We start from the raw sequence: 16,775 nt of genomic DNA, 5'->3' as shown, positions 1-16,775 counted from the left end.
TGTGTTCTTTTTTGTACTTCTTTGTTAAATATTTGTTTTTTATTATGATTAATATATTTGCGGTAGTTGTACATCCTGTCATTATGTTATTGTTTATGATAATTGTCGTCTTCTTATCTTTCATCTTTGCTAATGTGTTTTGTCTATATGCCTCTTTGTGATACTTCGATACATATAGCGTGGCTCTGTTCTTATACATCCCGTTATTATGTTATTGTAAAACATGTGTATATGCTTGTCTTTCATTTTTTCTACGTGCTTTTTCTATATACCTTTTTATGTTTCTTTGATAAATATATGTCGTCGCTCTGTACTTATATATCTCGTCATTGTGATATTTAACTATGGTAAATGTGTGTATTTTTGTCTTTAATATTTGTTTATGTCCATATGACATTTTGTGCTTCTTTATTACATATTTGTTTGGTTAAGATTATAACACAAAGTTGACTGCTGTACCTATTTTTGACATTTTTACCTTTTATGTCTGTTTGTTAAATTCACGCATCTTTGTCAATATAATGCAATTTGATGCGACTGATCATACAAGTGAGAGGTTTAGCTAGCTATAAAACCAGGATCGATCTACCATTTTTTACATAAGAAAATGCCTTTGCCAAGTCAGAAATATGCCAGTTTTTATTCATGCATTAGTTTAATTTATTTGTGCTTTTGATTTTGCCATTTGATAATTAGGAACTTTCCGTTTTGAATTTTTCCCAGAGTTCAGTATTTTTGTGATTTTCCTTTTTTATACCAAAAACTAGTGCCAAGGAACTGACATTGGTTTGCAAGATACTGCATGGTCATCACACATTATATTGATTTGTGTATAAAGGATTTCAAAATGTTGGTCTATTGCATGCTTATGCAAGACTTGAACCCTTTGTAGACGCCAACATTTGAAATATAAAATCAAATGATTTTTTGTATTTAAATCCACAAGTACATTGTTTTATGATGAATTAATGCACAAATATATACAACATAGCGATATTTGCAACATGAAATTTATTTATAGAAAATAAGAGAGACCACAGTTTTCTCTAGACAGATTAAAATCCAAGTCGTCCATCGAGAAATCTTCTCATCATAAATACATCAGTATAGATACCAGCTTTTCCAGCTTGAGCACAACCTTGTCCCCAGCTTGTTATTCCTACAATTTATACAACCTTTTATAAAACGAATATAGAACAATACATACCTAAATGTTCGTAAATTGTTTTAGTATAACATCTACGATTCACTACATGACATTTTGACAACCCTACTTGGATTATATAAAATTTGGACAACCCCTTCTCGGATTACATGATATTTTCATAGCACCTACGTGTCATTACTTGAAATTTTGAATAGCACCACTGTGTAATTACTTTATATTTTGATAACACCTGCGTGTCATTATATAATATTTTCTATGCGACATATGATCTATGTGTCATTACATCATATTTTGATAACACCTACGTGTCATTATATAATATTTTGATAATACCTACGTGTCATTACATAATATTTTGATAACACCTGCGTGTCATTATATTATATTTTCTACGCGACATATGACCTTCGTGTCATTACATAATATTTGATAACACCTGCGTGTAATTATATAATATTTTCTACGCAAAATATGATCTACGTGTCATTACATCATATGTTTATAACATATTTAAGAGTTGAATGCTTCTTTTTGTAACTTTATTGGGGTGTAAAAGCGTTGACTGAAGTACATTTTGTATGAAGGGCGCAAGCGCTTCATTCTAAAAATGTGCGCACGGTCAACGCTTTTACAACTCTATGAAGTTACAAAAAGAAGCATTCAATACTTATAATTACAATTTTTAGTTAGGATCATGAAAACACGATTTTCATCAAGTTTTTATTTAATTTACCCTGTGCACTTTATTGTGGGACCTCGTGTCAGCATGAATGAAACATTTAAAAGTTGTTTTGAGAATAAAAATCAGGCAACAAACGATGTTAAAGACCTTCCGAGATCAAGAAGACCTCCTATAACATCTGCTAGGGAAAATCAAGCATAATGAAGGTTGGTCAGAAGCAAACCCATTGCAAACAATTCAATCCTAAAAACAGAGTGGTTGCCATACAGGAGACTTTAAACAAGAACTGTTGGAGATCGACTCATCGCTACTGGTTATCGTGCGATAAGACCATTTCGGCGACCTCTGCTTACGAACAGACATACAGTGGCCCGTATCAAATGTAGTGCAGACCTCGCCAAAGTTGGAAATCAGTATCGTGGAGGAGGATCCATTGTTCCAATAGAATTCGATTTATCTTCCTTGACCCGATCGTAGCCCGGATTTGAACCATATCGAGCATTAATGGGACACTATTTGGCGTAAAGTGCGCGAAAGGACACCCCCAGTTCAAACATGTCATAAAACAAACAATGCCCTTCATCAGGAATGGTTGCGATTACCTCAGCAACAAATTAGTCGACTGGTGGCAGGAATCAGAAGACGCTAAGAGGCAGTTATCCGTTTGAATTGAGGCTGCACCAAGTACTAATTCTTTGGCGTTAAACGATCAACCATGATGTCAACAATCATCTTAAGATTAATATTGAAATGTCTGACATTGTAAAGTTCGACTATAGTAAAAGTTGTAAAATGCATTTTTTATGTACAAAAAATACTTCATTTTGTTATCAAAATTGGGGTTAGATAAAACATTTTTGTTCATACATTTTTTTATTCCGGGCAATGCCAATGTTATCATTAACTATATTTCAATATTATTTCACAAATATTCTATCATATTCTATCCAAAATAACAGGCTGATTTTTCAAGGTTTAAAAAATCAAGGTGTTGCAATACTTTTTTAATCCACCATTTTCTACATTTGAAAATGCGTGTACCAAGTCAGGAATATGACAGTTCTTGTCCATTTGTTTTTGATACGTTTTGTTAATTGATTTTGCCATGTGATTATGGACTTTCCGAATTGATTTTCCTCTAAGTTCAGTATTTCTGTGATTTTACTTTTTTTTCCATGTGTATATATATATATAATATATAAATATTTAACCATCACCATTTCTCAATTTATTTTAGACTAAAATTAAGAACGTCATAATTTTGCAAAATTAACATTTTTTTTATTACAAGTAGTAGAGGCATGTATGTTTGCAAAAAAAGTCAAACAAGCTGCGTTTCAACCATAAGTTAAAGTAACATAAGAATGAGAGTACTCACCGCTTAATACCAGTTTTCCATTTTCTTTACAGGCAAATGGTCCACCAGAATCTCCCTAAAACATTGGAAAACAGGTTATCTGACACTGCCTTTACGTTATTTTTTCAAATTGAAACAGCAATTGTATATAATAAATAGGACTAACACCAATATATGAATGTCAAAACAAATATGTAACACATAAACAAACGACAACAACTGAATTACAGGCTCCTGACTTGGGACAGGCACATATAAATAATGTGGCGGGGGTTAAACATGTTAGCGGGATCCCAACCCTCCCCCTAACCTGGGACAGTGGTATAACAGTACAACATAAGAACGAACTATAAAAATCAGTTGAAAAAGGCTTAACTCATCAGAGGGACAAAAATACATAAAGTCGGCTATTAAAAGAGGGACGAAAGATACCAAAGGGACAGTCAAACTCATAAATATAAAGCAAACTGACAACGCCATGGCTAAAAATGAAAAAGACAAACAAAAAACAGCACACATGACACAACATAGAAAACTAAAGAATAAACAACACGACCCCCCCCCCCCCAAAAAAAAAACTAAAAAAAACTAGGGGTGATCTCAGGTGCTCCGGAAGGGTAAGCAGATCCTGCTCCACATGTGGCACCCGTCGTGTTGCTTATGTGATAACAAATCCGGTAAATAGTCTAATTCGGTAGGTCACATACATGAAAGGGAAGGGGATTGTAGTTACGACGTAAGGAACATATCCGATATCATTTGTGAAACGGTTATTCCATAACGGTCAACCAACTCGTGATGGCGTCCGTAAAATTTACGAAGGGATGATTTCAACTTCACCATTTGGAACTCTTGGATTAATAGCTTCCTTGTGAGCAGCAACCCTCTATCAAGAAAATCATGATAGGAAATGCAAGCACGGGATATATACCCTGTATTTAAAGTCCCGAAATGAAAAATGTAAAACAATTCAAACGAAAAACCGCCTAATTCATAGAAAGACAATTTGCAAAAGACAAAGTATGCCATACATGAACCAACCTACAACCACTGTACAATTTGCTCATAACTTAGGGACAGGCTAAATCTAACAAGTCTGGATTAAGATATTCATTCACCTGGCATGCATCAATACCACCAGCACGTTTTCCACCACAAAGCATTGTTTTCTTGTTATATCCATCAGCGTAATCTTTTGTGCATTTGACATCAGGAAAGAAATCGACTGAGGCATGCTGAAGTATATTTGGACCACTACCGCCTGAAAATATTAAAAATGAAATGCAGCTGATCTACTGAAAAAAGTTGATTATACAGGAAAAAAACATCATTATGTTATAAGAACCTAAACTAAATGATAGAATTGTAAAATAAAATACGAGAAGATAGCTTTTTGAAAATGCTTTTAGAATATCAAAAGCAAAGATAGGGTATGAAAATTGCATGCAGATTCCTTCAGAAAATACACTATTTCAGAGTTACCTACCCTTAAAATGCCACTTTAAAAACATTAAAAATCGAGCAAAAATACATTTTGTAAAAATATTAATATGTATAAGTAATTATCTTTTTCTTGTTCTTTGAATGAAAATTCACATAGTTTTCTTCATTCCTACATCAAATTTTGCTAACTTGATTGAAAATATGAACCTTAAATTCTCTATTTTTTACAATCCAAGATGGCATGACACCCATACCACATTAATCACTAATGAATGAAACTACAATTCTGGCGCCAGATTACACCACTGTTGCTCTCAATCTTGTAATCATTTTAAGTTAACTGTGTGATTGGTGAATTTTTGTCATCAGTATTTCACACATATATAGTGTATCTTTTATTATAGTATTTTTTTAGTTTTGTCTTTTATTTTAAGAACAAGGAGATTTGGAATAGTTGCCAATGAGACAGATATCCACATGAGTCCAAGTGACGAGGATTTAAACAACAATAGGTAAAGTTTGCGTCGTTTTATATGTTTTAAAAGTAGTGGTTTAATAGATGTGCGTTAGTTTTGGTCATTGCCTGCTCATATAAAGTAATAGAGGCTATGGGTATGTGCAAAAAAAAAAAAATAGATTGATTACTTTTGTGAAGGTGTGAAATATCTTACGACTCAAAACAAAGTACTATGTTTCTGATCTGTTTTGCTATGTGATACTCTTACTTAAATATAAACGTAATATACTGATTACATTGCTATTGACACGTGTCAACTTGCATCCGATACGATCGACATCGAAACTTGTATGAGCGAATATGTTCCGAACGGCTTACCTTCACTTAGTGCACCCCATCCAGTGATAATGCATTCCTTATTAAAATAGTTAACTGTTGCTTTATCTGACAGTTCTATTGGTTCAACTCCAGCATTGATGTCCACAGTGCCATCTAGGTACATGATTGCAACATCATTGTTAACTGATTCACTATCGTATTCGGGATGCAGGATCATTTTCTTAACTTTATATTCCTTTGTATACTGATTTCCTGAGCTGCCATCAATGGTATGTCTACCGACAACAACTTGAACGTTAGATGCCGATTCACTACAAAATTCAAATGGATAAAAAACACTTCAGAACATACATGCATATGTGACTGAGACTGAAAATTGCAAAAGGATAAATCATTATACGAAAAATACATGGACTTGGAAGTATCGTTCTAAGTAAAAGCTGATAAATCTGAAAACAACATTGGGATATACCAGTGTGGGAAAAAGGGGAAGGTTCCACACTAGTAAAAGAATATATAAACAACTGTGTCGTGAGCACATGATAGATATGTCCCCCTTATTTCGATCCCCGACATTTCATAATTCTAGCACAACAAATCTGAACATAGTGATAAGCATACCAAAAATTGACAATAATTTCACGAATTCAAAGGGGAAAACCACAATACAATAAAAACATGGCCTCTTCATTAAGTTCCATGGAAAGGTACGTGAATTGGAAATGTATATGATGAACGATTATCTAAGAAAACAGTTCAGAGATTTTTTTGTAATTAAAACCAGAAAATTAGCAAAATATATGGAGTAGAAATGTAGAATAAACCGTCGACACAGAGATATATCTTACTTTTTGTAATTTTGATAGTATAACGCAATCGTTAAAATTTGAAAGGCGATATCTAAACATGTGACCATGTGAATCAATCAAGTCATTTTTTTAAACCATGTGTTATGTTGCGGGGCTAAATAACTTCTATGGAAATGAGAAATAACTTTTCGAACTGATACCATTGACTCATCGTAATTAGTTCCTTTAAAATTAACAAAAATAAACCAAAACAAAACAAACTTGTAAACTATGATAATGCATTTAAACTAAGAAAAATGTTAAGATCAAAAGACCATGACTGAGGGTCGGGCCGAATAATCTCCATGTAAATGAAATGTGCTAATGCTTTTTCAACTGCATACTAACTGCATACTAAATAGCATTTACCTATAACAAGTGGTTCCCCATAAACTGGACTAATCACAAACTAATACCGATGCCGGACAAGCACGCCTTAGTCTCGCTTTTCGACGCGAGACAAGTACGGGATATTTAATCCAATACGTAATTATGTTTTTAAAGTATTAGCCCTGATCTGTTTTTGTCTCTACTGTAAAGTTTACAAGAACAAACTCGCAATAAACGTTAATAGTAAGTTGTCTGGTGATGTTAGATTTTTGCAACTAGAACATGACATAACTCTTACCCTTCTAAGCAATGTGCAGCTGTCACTACAACTATTTCACCGCTTCCAGTTCGAACAAGAGACCCTCCACAGAAATGGTCATAACCTGCTGATTTCATTGAAATCTAAAAAATATAGAATTAGTGGTAATGATGATTAAAATGTCCATGAAACTAAAGAGCCATAGTTGTTACCATATATATATTTATTAAGTTTCCAATTGATAATACATGTACTTGTTAGGGTAAAGATTGGTTCCTGTTAAAACGTTTCAAACCGCTGCATTTGGTGCTCCTGTCCTAAGTCAGGAACCTGTGGTTGTAGTTTGTTGGTGTAGTTCATAAGTGTTTCTCGTTTTCTCGTATTTTATATAGATTAGACCGTTGTTTTTCCTGTTTGAATGGGTTTACATTAGTCATTTGTATGACCCTTTACAGCTTGCTGTTCGGTGTGAGCTAAGGCTTCGTGTTGAAGACTGTGCTATGACTTTAAATTTTCACTTAGTGAATATTAATATTGCATTAGGGGACAACCGTTTGATTTTCGGAGGGGCAAGGGAACATAAAGATTGTGTCTGACAGGAAGATAATGAACTATCAGCAACACAAAATCTGGAATAAATTGTATACACAAGTAAAAAAAAAACATGATATCAACTAACAAAACCCTTACTAGATCATATAGAATAGCATCGACAATAGTCAACATAATATTCGTACATCATGTAATATTGAAGGATTTATAGGTATAACACAGTTAACTATTATATAAAACTTAATAGGAAATAAAAAAAACGCTTTAACAATGACTTTTGACTAAAATTATAATAGCAATACTAAAAAGTGAATTAAGTTGGTAATTTAGGTATGGCGTACGCACATGACTTCTATTGAAGGATCATAACACTCATCAAACACAAACCATAGGCATGATGTCGATATTTTCACTTGGCATACCATCAGTTTTGACAATATGAGATACGAAAAATGCATGAAATTTTACATTGTACAAAATGTATTTACTTTTGTTTTTATCAGACATGCTTGTATTAATATAACAAATTACACATTCAATTTTATGTTTAAACGTGTAAAATCAGTCTTTAAAAGAAGATGTTGTATGATTGCCAATGAGACAACTCTCTACACGAAACCGAATGACATAGACATAACGTTCGGTTACCATACGGCCTTCAACAATAAGTAAACCCTTACTGCAGTCAGCTATAAAAGTCCACGAAATGCCAAAGGCAAAACAATTCAAAACGAGAGAACAAACGGCCTAAATTATGAACGAAACACAAATAACATATACAGCAACAAACAACAACCACTTTGCTGACATTGAAATTGACCTTAGGTAGTCAAACGATTAAATGTTCAACTTTCTCTTTCTAAACATCCTACCTGATAAGGATATTGATTGGGTGAAGCATTTGTTCCACCAACTATACTCATTGGACCTCCATGATTGCCGGAAGCTGAAATACAATTGTACAATCATTTTATTACGTTGAATATGAACAGTATATCCTTAGAACTGGTTAATATCAACACTATGTAAAACTCTGTATCCTTACACGCATACAGATGCAGTACTACATATAAGCTAATGGTATTTTTATGGAAGCATTTGGTTGTGTATGGAAATGCATACCGAAATAAGGAATTGGGATGATTATCGATTGGAAATTTTCAAACTGTTACACACTTGCATGTAGACCAAAAGTTTGACCGAGTTGCTTGCCAACTATGGTAGTATATGTGTTCAAGTTAAGACATTTGAAGTCAAATACGAAAAATAATATATTTTACGAATGCATTTTCACAAAAAGGTCAAGAACATATAGCTGAGCATTGTTTAGTATAAAGAGAGGTAAACTATACCACAGGGAAATTCAAATTCACAAATAAAACATAAACTGGCAACTCCATGGCAACACAAGACAAAAACAAACAAGACACACAACAGTATACAAAACACAGCATAGAAAAAAAAAAAACAAAACAGGGTGGTCTAACTGCGCCTTTTTTATCATGTATTTTTTTCGTCATATGTGCTTTGTTTTTGTTTTTCTATTTATTATTTTTGAAACATTCAGTCGTTAATGAATTATAATTACTTAAAATGATAAAACTATAATTTAATATTACTTCCAATGAAAGAAAAGTTACAGTATTTATTCAAAACGGAAATGAAATATTTGTTCAAACAGGAAAAAATATTATAGAATTATTTATTACTAGATATGATTAAACGCCTTTTTAAAGGAATTTATTAGTGTGTAAACTCGACCAATTCACTCACAAACAAATAAAAAGTCCGAAGGACTTTTATGATATGATTGTGAGTGACTTAGTCCAGTTTATACACCAATAAAGTCCTTTCAAAAGGCGTTATTCTTTAAAATTGGAGATAAGGAATACATTTTCCCCTACTCGTAACCTCTATCACACGTAAATTGTATATTTGTGTCATTGAATAGGCATGGCGCATGAATAATTTTGTTGGTTAACGCAAAAAATATGAACTCTATGAAATATCCTTTCTATACACATGGAAAAAAGTATTGCAACACCTTGATTTTTTAAAATTTGAAAAATCAGCCTCTTTTATTGGATGGAATATAATAAAATATTTGTATAATATTATTGAAACATAGTTTATGATAACATTGGCATTGAAACGAACAAAAAATGTTTGAAAAAAAAATGATTTATATAACCACAATTTTAATAACAAAATGAAGTGTTTTTTGTACAAAAAAATGCATTTTACAACTTTTACTGTAGTCGAACCTTACAATGTCAGACATTTCAAAATTAATCTTCAGTTGACTGTTCACATCATGGTTGATCGTTATACGCCAAAGAATTAGTACTTTGTGCGCATCCTCCATTCAAACGGATAACCGCATCTAAACGTCTTCTGATTCCTGCCAAAAATCGACTAATTTGTTGCTAAGGTAGCAGCAACCATTTCTGATGAAGAGCATTGTTTATTTCATGATGTGTTTGAACTAGGGTGTCCTTTCGCGCACGTTCCGCACAATAGTGTTCCATATATGCTCAATATGGTTCAAATCCGGGCTACGATCCGTCCAAGGAAGATGAACCGAGTTCCATTGGAACAATGGATCTTCCTCCACGATGCTAATTTTCAACTTTAGCGAGCTTTGCACTACATTGGATACGGAAAACTGTGTGTCTGTTTGTAAGCAAAGGTCTCTGAAATGGTCTTATCGCACGATAACCAGTAGCGATGAGTCGATCACGAACAGTTCTTGTTAAAAAGCTCCTGTATGCCCACCACTCTCTTTTTAGGATTGTATTGTATGCAATGGGTTTCCTTCTGACCAACCTTCATTATGCTTGATTTTCCCTAGCAAATGGTATAGGGGGTCTTCTTTATCTCGGAAGGTCTTGAACATCGTTTAGTGCCTTATTTTTAACTCAAAACGACTTATAGTGGAATGGTGATGACCAACAATACGTGCAGTTGTTACAGCGACATCCCTGCTTCTCTCATGCTGATAATATGCCATCTTGCTGCAGTTTAGAGTTGTCAAGGACCCATTACAAGGTGTCAATCACATAACTTTAAAAACTTGGTTATTTAAAGTGTTGAAAACAATGAGGATGAAAACATCTGTTTTGCTGTTTACGGGTACAGTAGCTGCATGTGCACATAAAAACTTATCGATTCGATATTTATTGATTAAGCTCAGGTGATACTTAAATAATGTTTAAGTTGTTCTATCTTACCAAATTATATCACAAAAAAATAAAAAGTGTTTTTTTTATTTCAATTTCAATTTGGTGTTGCAATACTTTTTTCCATGTGTATAGTAAAAAATAAACTACAAAAACTCTGATCATCATTTAAACAATTTTTTTTTTTTGTGTTTATTATTTAATTTAACGATTATTGTGCAGTGAAAATAAATTATGTTAACGTCGATGTTATTATCGCCGCCATCTTGTTTACGTTGGTTACGCCAAAAGAAGTTCGGTCAACGTCGTCTATCGAAAAATAAACAACATCAAGATCAACTACCGGAAGTCCTCTCCCTAATATGCAAATCATAAAAGAATTGTAAGAAAATAGAGAAATGTTGTTAGGTAGAACAAATATACGTTGACAGACACACCTACGTATTTATATAATGATCCCCTTTTCCAAAAAAAGTTGAAAACAAGTTAATTGCTTTGAGCCTCCTGACTTATTAATCTTAAACGGAATTTTTGTCCCTCTGTTTCTATAAAAAAAAAACTAATTTTCGGATGTTATGATAAAGTTACTTCCGAAATTAAGGTTTGTTAGACAATAGATTTTGCAAATAACTTACAATTACATTGAAATAAAAGAGGCTGTTTTCACCAAATGTTCAGAAATATCGTGCTTTGGTTTTCATTTTAGGTTAATAATTTTCGTTTATATAAATGTAATTTGTTTAAATGAATCTTAATTAAAGGCCGTTTAATTACATGTTGCCATTTAAAAAATAATATTTACAATTCTAAATCTTTATTTTCTTAATGAAACTCCCCAAGCAGAATAAAAATCAGACTATACATAATAATAAAAATAATAATAATCTATTTTATTATTGTGTCACATAATTGATTGACAAACATATAATACAACAATATTAAAACATACATAGAACAATCAATACCCAGCCATATCATTTGGCTTATGAGACACATTGCACAAATTATATATACATGTTCTTAAAAATCCAACGATACCTTGAAACACTGTATTTTAAAAACTAATAACTATGATTTTAGAGTATTTTCAACATGATGAATAAAACTTTAGTAAAAAATATTTAAAAATGTTCCGTAAAAAAATATTTACCCTACATACATCTAAAACTTCACACATGCATACATCTAAAACTTCACACATATATGTGAAAATATTTACATTAAGATATTGTGGGGTGGGTGGTGGTGGTGGTGGGGGGGGGGGGGGGATCAACTGATATGCATAATTTAAATAAACTGAATGAAATAAATAATTTTCCACGGTTAAAAATTTAAGTAAACAATTTATGTCGCATGAAAAGAGTTAAAAATTATGTAAATAATTTACGTCGAATAAAAAACTTATGAATACTTTTACATAAAAATGGCTGAATCTCGGAGCAATTCATGATTTGTATAAATTTTAAATCGTCATTCAAATTTTCAAAACTATTTTAGATATGTTGTGAACATTCTGAGTAAAGGTCAAATCTTAAGTCATTATATAGACAACAGTTCAATAAAAAATGTTTCTCAGTTTTAACCGGCCGAGCGAGCCTTCACGGAACAGGGCCATTACACGTCGGTACGACCGTGGAATAATTTTTGACACATACGGTTCCACGGAACAGTTGCTTTTGTATTGCCTGTATGTTCTAAGTTTATTTCCATTGTCTTTTCCGCGATCGTTAAAGAGTTCTCTCTGCCATTCTGTATTATTTAAGATGTTAACTTGTTCAGTGACTTTTTTCATGACTACTTTTGTACTTAATGATACATCACTAACAATGTTCCTAATTTCCAATAAGTTCACCATCATGTTCACCTCCGTTTCCAGCCTTTCCGTCGACGTGATATCCAACTCCAAATATCATATACAGTTCTACTTTGATCCATTCGTGTTAGCTTACACAGAAGCCGAACGCATGAAACACGCTGTTTATTCAAACATGATGTCCATCCTTATTCGCCCATAATAGAAGTATTAGACGTATTTCTACCAACTAATAAAAAGTACTTACAGGCTTTATTTTGCACAGAGTTTATTACGCTAAACGATTTTGTTCCCCAAATTCCACTTCCGAACATTAAGATAGGCTCCACTATTGAGTTGTACAATTTTGTATGAACTTTATATGACATACCACCGGATGAAATAAAACGTCTAAAAAGAGCCCCTAAAGCTCGGCTTGCTGATTTTGCTAGTTCCTTGGTATTTTTTGTAAATGTAAGGTGTTCGTCAAGCCAGATCCCAAGGTATTTATAAGAATCCGTTATTGTTAAATCAGCATCAGCATAAAGCAAAATGCTTAATGATCTTTCACTTAAAGACACTCCACAGTCAAGACTGTTGATACGGTCGGCTAAGTCATTTATATATACAGAGAATAATGTAGGCGAGAGAATACATCCTTGTTTAGCTCCAGATGACACATCAAACCACGATGTTAGCATATTATTCACTCGAACCGTGCACTGAACATCTTCATATAATGATTTTATTGCATTTAAAAATTGGCCACGAATTCCCATAACTTGAAGCTTGTACCAAAGAAAATCCCGCCTTACAGTATCGAACGGCTGATTTTTCTGTCATTTAGAATTAAATAAAATGTGAAAATTTGTTCTTCACAACTGCGTCCACGCCGAAATGCATTCTGCTCATCACAGAGACAATGATTTTCTTCAAGCCATTTGCTTAGACGATTAAAAAGTACTATGGTTCAATGCAATGAGATTAATTCAAACACAAAATAATCAAGACAAGGTTATCTGTGATAAATTATATAATCAAATGTTATTGTTTCCTTTCAATTTTACAAGTGAATGAGCTGTTTTAACGTCAGGTTGGACTACGAGTACCAATATTTGAAGATTTTGGCTAAGTCAGTAAGTGAGCAAGAGTTATTTGATGTGTTGGAGAAATGTTTTAACAAATCGAGAAATAGAAACATTTCTTAATCATATGCAAAACTGACCCTACATGTATAATTGATGGTATATAGCAAGTGAATATATTTTCCTCAGTGCCACATTATTTACTTCTAAAATAAACTTATTTGTTTCCCAGTGTAAGAAGTCAAAATATGAATTCATATCTAACATATGTATTTCCATTTTTGTTTATTCCTGATAATGTTACTTATTTAGATGAGGCGAAGACTAGTTAATGTATATAAAGCAAGATAATGAAGTGCAGACTTAATTATTCTATCTCACTCAATTGTTTTACAATAGCTTATAAAGACAGTTAAAACCACAATATCTTTGATTCGTCGATTGTCATGTAGCGCACAACGTATGAAAAAAATATCATAGTAAAATGAACACACATGCAGGCATAAAAAAATGAACAGGGGTGGTGTTCTCGAAAGTATCCTAAGTTTCGTCCTAAGACACATCTTAGATCAATTTTAGGATGGATTTAGGACCAGTTTAGGACACTCTGAAGTTGTGTCTCGAAGCTATCTCAGACGAATCTTATGTTAGGACGTCCTAAACATATCCTAAGTCGAAATTTTAAATCGTTAAAGTAATTTTTTGATAAAACATTTATTCATGACGAAATTATTTAATAAAATTGATTACGAATTTTATAATAACATGTATAGAATTAAATGCATAATTACCAATGTAATTATATCAAAAAGGATTGTAATTTAAACTGAAAAACAATTTGTTTTGAAATGAGAATTACATTTGTAGTGTAATCGTATCGTGAAACACGAAGTTCAAAGTTTAAAATCATTCACAATTTATTTATATACGAGTTAATAACCGATGATGCGTTTCATTTCATGTTCATTTTCACGTAAAATAATGAGCAAAAGGCGAAATCCAAACTTTATTATGCTAGAATGAAGATAGGATGATCTTAACACACCTTATTGGGTGACTTAAAGTTAGGACGAAAAATGAGATATATCATAAGTTAAGAGAGCTTCGAGAACACGACTTAGGACAAAGACTTGTCATAAGATAGACTTAGGACACGTCCTAATCCTAAGATAGCTTCGAGAACACCACCCCAGAATATGAAATAAACACACATGCACGCATAACATATAGACAGAATATAAAATGAACACATCTGCACGCATAGCATATAGAAAGAATATAAAATGAACACATCTGCACGCATAGCATATAGACAGAATATATAATGAACACATCTGCACGCATAGCATATAGACAGAATATATAATGAGTACATCTGCACGCATAGCATATGGACAGAATATAAAATTAACATACATGCACACATAACATATAGACAGAATATAAAACGAACTCACCCGCAACTACACCAAAGATCACACAGCAAATTAGATACTTCATCTTTACTATACTGAACAATTCTGAATACGGGTACATAAAATTAGTTTATATACTTTCTGATTCTTCCGCTAAGACCCTTCAGCAAAAATAGTTCGGTGTTAGGAGTCTAAAGAACAATAAAATGTACGTCACGTTTTATACAGATATGAAGGATTTGGGGAACGTATTTCGTGCGTGAACAAAATCTCGTATTGTTTATCCATGACGTGAATAATATTAAATAGCTTTCCAACTGAATTGACATCTAATTAGAGTCTAGATATAACCAATTTTGGTAAGAAAATAAAACTTCGTGACAATTCTTTTCAAGAATTAAAAAGTGAAAAATGGCTAAATGTGGTCATATTAACGACAAAAATATATCAGGTGACATTGGACAATGAGACAACAACCCAACAACACATATGAAACTCTATAAATTTGCAGCGGTTATATTATCTTTAAAAACAGACATATGTCTAAACAAAATGCCAAACTCTAAATCTCGCCGATTAGTGAACAAAAGATCCATAACCAACCCGAAATTTTCTATACATACGACACTCCCCCTCCCCGAAAGGAGGATATGACAATAAAACACACAACGAGGACCCTAAATGTGGCTCTTTGTACATGAGCAATTGCACGTGGAGGGGAGATAACCAAGTTTTCTGAACAGCTCAGATGCAGTAGATACTTTCTAGGATCATACAATAGAATTACAAATGGCAGATTTGTAGAACTTATCTTGGTGTATAAACATATGAAAATTTTAAGTTATTTGTACTCAACTAATATTATTTATTGCCCTAATATAAATATATCAATATTTTATAATACAAGATACATCTACGGATGATGGCTTGGTTGCCGCGTGACGTTATTCGATTCTATATAATATGATCGTGTGATTTAAAGATCAGTCAACCATCAACTTTTGATATTGACCATAAAAAGTAACAAAAGAGAGATAAAAGTCAATACTATAAAAAAAAACCACTTAACTCTTTAATAACGGTATAACGTAAACCTTGTCCGATTAATTTTTACCAACTTACAAACGCGTGCAGGTCTTTAGTGAATATGAGGTATGGGCTTTGGTCACTGTTGAAGGCCGTACGGTAATCTCATTGAATATTAAACCATAGTCTACACTATCAGCTTTTGGTCCTATGTTTGCATGTCCGTCAGTCCGCCACAACAAACACACCATCCTTCAATTTAGATTTAGACCAGAGAGGAAGAAAACACTTTCTGCGTGCATGTGTAATTTCATGTGACATATTTGACTTCAAGATTGAATTTTGTGGTGACGACTCTTCCGGAGTACCGGAGATCAACCCCAGTTTTTTTGTGAGGTTCGTGTTGCTTAGTCTCTAGTTTTCTAGCCATGGCGTTGTCAGTTTATTTTCGATCTATGAGTTTGACTGTTCCTCTTGTATCTTTCGCCCCTCTTTTGTAGAAATCGTCACCACAAAATTTAATTCATATTGAAATTGAACCAAACTTGACGGAATCGGTTAAAGTCAAATATGTTTGTACATAACATGCGTTCTTTGAAGTCACTTTTTTGTGTGTTTTGAGATTTTCCAAATTTTCCTACAGCTTTTATTTGAATAGAACCATACAAAGCATGTTCTATTTATTTATAGATCTTGTGTTCTTATGGCATAACACGAAACGCGCTTTATCTGTGCATCTGGAAAAGTTAAAAAAAAAAATACAGAAAAAAGGATTTTGTAAATTGAACAATATTGCTTTGGTATAGATATTATTTTGTTTACAACTGTATTTGTTAATTTTCG

The 16,775-nt window shown here is 32.8% G+C and overlaps 1 protein-coding gene across 1 annotated transcript; it reads right to left on the bottom strand.

The window, feature by feature from the left end:
* Positions 1-993: 993 nt before the first annotated feature.
* On the bottom strand, positions 994-15,108 carry LOC143045930 (trypsin-1-like). Its single transcript, XM_076218778.1, has 7 exons — positions 14,949-15,108; positions 8,308-8,381; positions 6,923-7,026; positions 5,486-5,757; positions 4,326-4,468; positions 3,229-3,283; positions 994-1,159 (listed from the first exon to the last, which is right to left on the bottom strand). The coding sequence occupies exons 1-7, from the start codon at positions 15,025-15,027 to the stop codon at positions 1,056-1,058; spliced, it is 831 nt and encodes a 276-aa protein (XP_076074893.1). The 5' UTR covers positions 15,028-15,108; the 3' UTR covers positions 994-1,055.
* Between the last annotated feature and the right edge of the window lie 1,667 nt (positions 15,109-16,775).

Source organism: Mytilus galloprovincialis, chromosome 9, assembly GCF_965363235.1.
Source record: "Mytilus galloprovincialis chromosome 9, xbMytGall1.hap1.1, whole genome shotgun sequence".
Lineage (NCBI taxonomy): Eukaryota > Metazoa > Mollusca > Bivalvia > Mytilida > Mytilidae > Mytilus > Mytilus galloprovincialis.
Note: the sequence above shows the minus strand (reverse complement) of the source record. Positions and strands in the feature narration are given on the sequence as shown.